Source organism: Danio rerio, chromosome 6 (assembly GCF_049306965.1).
Source record: "Danio rerio strain Tuebingen ecotype United States chromosome 6, GRCz12tu, whole genome shotgun sequence".
Taxonomy (NCBI): Eukaryota; Metazoa; Chordata; class Actinopteri; order Cypriniformes; family Danionidae; genus Danio; species Danio rerio.
The window spans coordinates 50,362,031-50,368,847 of NC_133181.1; the positions used below are offsets into that span (position 1 = coordinate 50,362,031).

At 36.0% G+C, this 6,817-nt stretch overlaps 1 protein-coding gene across 2 annotated transcripts in view; it reads right to left on the bottom strand.

Moving 5' to 3' along the window:
• Positions 1-5,536, bottom strand: part of lrig2 (leucine-rich repeats and immunoglobulin-like domains 2) — a 32,021-nt gene extending 26,485 nt beyond the window's left edge. For both annotated transcript variants that reach the window (XR_012408197.1, XM_021477279.3), the window contains exons 1-4: positions 4,931-5,536; positions 3,160-3,234; positions 2,874-3,008; positions 59-199 (exon numbers count right to left, since the gene is read on the bottom strand). Coding sequence is in view for 1 of the 2 variants with exons in the window: in XM_021477279.3 (XP_021332954.2) it covers positions 59-199; positions 2,874-3,008; positions 3,160-3,234; positions 4,931-5,112 (533 nt within the window). In the remaining variant the exon portion in view is untranslated. The remainder of the gene's footprint in view (positions 1-58; positions 200-2,873; positions 3,009-3,159; positions 3,235-4,930) is intronic.
• Positions 5,537-6,817: the final 1,281 nt, after the last annotated feature.

A 6,817-nucleotide genomic window follows, 5' to 3' on the forward strand; every position in this document is an offset into this window, starting at 1 on the left:
GATACAATCTAATTGAGCGCTGCAATAACATCCTATTCATTAGCCTTGAAATACGCACAAGACTTGGAGCTGAGAGAGGGTGAAGACTTTATCGGGCAGCAGAGAGAGTCTGTTCTGGTTTATCTTCAACACCAGAAGAGAGCTGATGTTTCCGAAACAGCCAGGTTCCAGGGAACTTATCTTGTTCTTGCTCAGGTTGCTGTCGGGATGGAGAGAGAGAGAAGACAGACAAACATGCATAAATGTCAAAACCAGTCAAAAAAAAAAAAAAAAAAAACAATCCATTAAAAACGTCAATTATTTAAATACAAAACAAAGATCAAAGCAAAAATTTAATCATGATATTTAATGCATTACTTTAACAAAAAAAGGAAAAATATTTGAATTAACTTCTTAAAAATGTAATCCGAGGTACTTTTTTAAAATGAAATAGCTTCTAAAAAAATTAATTGCTGAATTAAAATGAATAGTCATGTTAAATCACGCACTCAGTAGCTATGTTTCCATCCAAACATGTGAAGTAAATGTATGTGCAAAACTGCAATACTGCATAAAAGACATGCGAATAAAGCAGCATTTCCATCCAATGAGTCAAAGAGAACTAAATCATCACTTCCTGATTAACTGGTGCCAAATATCAAAAGTAAGAATGGAATTTATTGAGGTAGGAGAAGCTGCGTGAATCTTTTCTTTATTTAACTTGCGCCTCAGAAGACAAAGCTGACACACAATGAATGTGTGGTGGGGTTTGAAGGTCATGAGATGCGAAGCACAGACACTCTTTAAAATTCTGGAGATAATTAATGATATAACAACACTATTACTGAAATGGTTATGGCGTTTTAGAATGACCAAAACAACATTTCAGATATTTTATAAAATGCTCAGCCTGCTGATTTTTCCATTCACACACATTTTCATCACATGATCTCTTATTAAATAAATATATATATAATAATCACATGACTTTTTTTAATGTGAATACTGGAATTTGTTTGCAAAAGTGTTTCCATCGCAGTTTATGCACATTTTTTTCTTACCAAATAAAAAGTTTATCCAAAAAAAATGTATTGCACATTTTCAAAATTAATGAGGATCTTGGAGTTTCCATCAGCCATATTTGATATCATATATGAGCATATCCAAAATGAGACAATGCGCTCTTTTTTTAACGCATCAAAGAAAAGGAAAAGGGGATTGTCTCAATGGACAGTGATTTGAATTCACTAATAAAACAAAAAGGTAAAAATGTAGCAAACACATTGTAATGCAAGTAATGCAACTAGTGACTTTTTTGGGAGTAACTCAATATTGTAATGCATTACTAACAATGGGTAAATTATTAATCCCAATGAAAAAAAGTCTAAAAAACTAACAAACAAAACAATATTTTCTGTCTTCTAGTAAGATATATTTAATGAGAAACTTACTTTGTTTACATAGTAGTTCGAATTGTAATCCTTAAATAAATGTTTATTCTTTATTTTTCTTGTGCCAAGTTTTTAGTTACTATTCTCTCAAAATCATTTCACATAAATCCTCTGACTTTTTAATATAATACTCTTTACAGAAATACAAAAAATGTGCACAGATTCTTATAACAATGAGCTCTCTTAATCTACTAAGTGGAAAACGGGCCATAACTTTAGCAAACATCTGTATGGTACGGTATGGTTCGGTACATTTTTATGGCCATTTCCACTGTCGAAAGTCACCTAAAAGCGAAATGTATCGTACCACTTTTGAACACCACAAAAGGGTACCAAAAGGCAGAGCAAAACACAGCTGAACAATATTAGTTTGCGGAGATAGCTCGTGGACAAGCAGGAGAATGAAAACAAAGGAACTGCCGTTTTTAACAACACAGCTGAGACATTACACCATAATAATATATACATGTAATAACGAGCCATGGTCGACCCAAGCTTAAACAAACCTTGTCGTTGTCATGATGAACAGCCACAAAGCCAAGAAGTAAAGAAGAACTACTACCCTGTGCCCCGTAGTTGGCCATCTAAAGCACAAGCGATTTCACTTGTGCGTGCCTATATTTGAAATACCAAACTTCTTGAGCTGGTGATAATAACGTGTGTGTGATTATTGAAGTGCTTCTGACATCCGATCCTTTCAGAAACAGACAAACGCGAGAGTGAAGAGCAAAAAAAACAAAGGAAAAGCTCAACAAAAATAAGCAAATAATTTTTTTTTCAGCAACCTAAAACATGAACAAACTGCCATGTTTAACTATTATCATCATCACCTTTTGGACTATTATAAACTCGGAATGACGGAATTACTTTCTAACAGAGGTTACATGTGCTGGTGAAGATTAAAGACACAGATGAGAGATTACTGTGGGTTATATGTTGCGTATTGTTTCTGAACCCAAATGAGGACTTAATTTATGCTGTGTGTAGTTTATCTGTAATTGGCAACATTGGAGACTGTAAGGGTCTGGATGTGTTCATATATGTTGCATCTATTTATTTTATATATTTGCAAATGTTACAGTAGGCTATTTCGCACTGCTTAACATTTATGTTGCATCATTGATCTGCAGTTAATCAAATTCTGTTTATAGAAAGTTTAGTAATGAACATTTATACACAAGTATTTATGTGTGTAAAGTGCTTCTCATATGATATGTGAACGACCCGTACAGCTTTACTTTGACATTTCCTTGAGCGAGAATGACATCAAATGAAATTTCTGTCATACTCACGCTTACCATTGGTACCTTTTTGCAGTGGAAATGCAAGCCTGATAAAGGTGACCCGTACCATACTGTACCCCTCAGCAGAATCAGGCCATTATACTAAAGTGCTCGACATACACGAGTTCAAAAACACTGGCAAAAAAACAAACAAACTCACAGGTATTTTAGCTGCATGGGAGGGAATGATCCAGTTTTAAGCTCGGATATAGAATTAGAGCTCAAGTCTAGACTTTCCAGTGATGAATACGGCAACAGCTGCTCCGCCACCACTTCAGAGATTCGGTTATGAACACTGAAAATAAACAACAGATGGTTACAGACGTCCCATAACAATATTCACAACCTATCACTCCTAATGAAATGTAAAATAGTAAACAAATCACGCAATCCGTGTAGTGTAAACAGTATTGTCAGTTATAAAGAGCCTGAAGGAGAAAACTTACAGTGACAGCACAGTGATGTTAGATGAGGCGTCTCCAAGAAAAGGCATTGCTGTAAGTTCATTCTGATTTATAGACCTAGAATCAAATTAAGCAAATTATTAAAGTCTACAAAAGTAATTTCTAGAAAGAAACAACAAAATAACATGAATGAAAATGTGTAAATAAAAAAACTAAATGTTATCTGGGGGTACTCGCATGCAAAAAAATAAATATGGAAACAATCATTAAAATATTTAAAACCCGAGCAAGCTTCCTCGCATAAAAATGAAATCTCAAAAAGAAACCTCAAAACCTGATACACATCATTATGTGAAAGAAAGCTCACACTGCAACCTGTTGTGAACACACTCAGCACTGTTCATACGGGCTGTGAAATTAATAATTTTATTAATTCTATTCAAATTCATGCACTTCGTGAGCTCACTGCTTGACTTAAAGAGATTCTGCCATCATTTACTCACCGTTCGCTTGTTAAAAATCTATTTGAGTTTCTTTCTTCTGTTGAACACTAAAGAAGACTGTTTGAAAAATGCTGGTTGCCAGGATCCATCGATTTTCATATGAATAACTTTTGTTTTCCTACAATGGAAGTCGATGGATCCTGGAAACCAGCATTCTTCAAACTATCTTCTTTTGTGTTCGACACAAAAAAGAATGTCATAAAGGTTTACAACCGCACAAGGGAGAGTAAATGAAGAGGTAATTTTCAATTTTTGTTGAACTATTCCTTTAATTTAGTATTGCCTTCGTGTGATTTTTGATTCTATAAGTGCTGATAGTGATTAGCTTGCATTTCATCAATCACCAAGGACCACGGTTTCAGATTAAATCCGTTCTCATTTGGAAAAGTCACCTACACCTTGGATGGCCTGAGAGAGAGAACATTTTTGGGGTGAACAATCGCTTCATTACTGGTTTAATAACAACACATCTAAGTTTTTATGTCCCATTTGATGTGTCATAGTGAGATTATGGAACTTAAAAACACCAATATATAATATATGATATTTACATTTTATCATATTGATATCACATTTTAACACGATTAACCATCAAATTATCATGAACACGATTAAACAGAAATTTACTTTAACACCAGTGCATTTTATTCAGTTTTAAAAATCATTTATTTAGAATAAATTACTATTAGTAAGAGAAAGCCATAGAAAATTGTGCATCAAACTGAAGTGTAATCACGTTTCTGCATTTATTGGAAGCAAATATTAATTTCTACCATTTTAATGACACTTGGGTTTTTGTTTTAGTATAATTACGAAGAAAAAGAACTATCTTTATAATATTATTTCTTCAAGAAATCGTATGACGCTTAAAATGAAGGACGTAAACCACAATTTGACGAACAACTAGCGTAAACTACTAAAATTGACCAAACTATCAATTTTCCACTAATTGGCTGTCACTATTATAATACATAGAGATAAAGTTGTTTTTATCATTCACACATTCGGACTTTCTCCTTAATAATTTAATTTCAGAGAATTATTCTTTGCAAATTCTAAATAGAAAACTCTAAGCATATATATTATTGGAAGCAAAGTACACCAGTCAAATATATAGCGCTAATGTTGTAAGTCATAAATGTGATTTCAGACATGCCATAATTTCCACTGAACGAATGTGCGAATATAAAAGCAACTTTACCTCAATGTATATTATTACTATGGTGCACATGTGCAGCTTCTGCAAACAGCTGGAGGCTGATCATCATCATCAGGGCATGTAAACAACATCTCGTCTGATAGATACTCACGCATGGGTGACCCAGGCTGGAACTTCCAGAGCTGTTGCAGTCAGTCTTTTCCTATTACAATCCAGCAATTGTGCTGCTCCCGGACCACCAGAACACGAACAGGGAGAAGGGCAAGTGTCCAGGCCCACGACACTCACTATTAGCAGGAACAGGGCCTGGGGGATGGGCCTGCCCTCCGCCATTTTGAGCTTCTAGATCGCTAACGTTTGGTTTAAATTATGACATTAATAACACACAGAGACTAATCTGTGATTTGGAACATAGATATGATTTAGAACGAATCCAAATTGAGCTGAGAAACATTGCAAGAAGTTCATAAATCAATCCGGAGCCATCACTCGGTTCGTCCCTGCGAAATTCCCTTCTTCCGCTTCAATCTCTGCAGCTTCAAGGAATTTCCAAACGGAGCGTCAAACAAGCTTCGAGACTCCAAAACGGGGCTCAAATATTCCAGAAGAGGTCATGTTCTGTATGCGACTGCGATTTTGCTATTGGGATAAATGTGTGATATGGCTGGAAAATCGCATTTCCAAACATTGTTCCCCGACTTTTTTCCTTGGGAAAAACAAAAGCATCTTCTTCCGTTGACACGTGATACACCTCTCTGGTCACGTGGATATGGAGGACTCTAGTCATTGGCCTGTTGAATAGTCCGTCAAACTTGACTTCTTTTCAGATGAAAACTCTTTAAAAATATTTTGTTTTAAATATTATAATGGCCGTTTTTTATTGGCAATTGCAATTCTTATTCTTTCAAAATCAATGTTTTATAGAATTTAAAAATAAAGTTAAGCATTACACTGAGTCCATAGTAAAAACTATTCAAGTGCAATCATTCTTGTGATAAGCATGTTCGCCTCACAGCAAGAAGGTCGCTGGTTCGACCCTTGGCTGGGTCAGGTGACGTTTCTGTGTGGAGTTTGCATGTTCTCCCCATGTTGGCATGGGTTTCCCCAGGTGCCCCGGTTTCCCCCTCACAAGTCCAAAGACATGCACCAAACTCAGTCCTGGATGGCTGGTGTCCTGCAGATTTTAGCTTCAACTTGCTGCAACACACCTGCATGAATGTTTCTAGAATGCCTATAGAGCTTGATTAGCCTGCCCAGAAATGTCTAATGAAGTTGAAACTAAACTTTGTAGGACACCGGCCCTTTTGGGCACCCCTGCTATAGGTGAATTGGGTAGGCTAAATTATCTGTAGTTAATGAGTGTGTATGGGTGTTTCCCAGTGATGGGTTGCGGCTGGAAGGGCATCCTCTGCGTAAACCATGTGCTGGATAAGTTGGCGGTTCATTCCGCTGTGGCGACCTCTGATTATTAAAGGGACTAAGCCGAAAGAAAATGAATGAATGATTCTTGTGATATTATTTATATCTTCACTACCTTTTTTATTTTTATTTTTTGTAATAACTATGTTACATGAAACGGGTTGACCTTCTGTAAGAATCAATCCCTGCTGAAAAAAGCTCTGCTTAAACCAGCCTAAGCTGGTTGGCTGGTTTTAGCTGAATGGCCAGCCTGGTTTTAAAGGGGTTTTGGCCATTCCATGCTTTTTTTCAGCAATTTCCAGCCTGGTCTTACATTCCAAGCTGGAAATGGCTGGAAATCAGACTGGAATGGCCAAAAACCCCTCTAAAATCAGACTGGTTGACCAGCTAAAACCAGCCAAGCTGTTTTTTTCACCAGGGAAGTAAATAATTTTTTTTTTTATTTTAGCCGCAGCTTTCTTCCAAGTTTGTTGGGCAGTTAAGTTTATTTCGTTTTAAAACAATAATTCTACTAAATTAGTTTGTGTGGGTTTCCTCCAGTTCATCCAGTTTCCCTCACAATCCAAAGACATGTGTTATCGGTTAAATGAATAAACAAAATTGTCCGTAGTGTATGAAT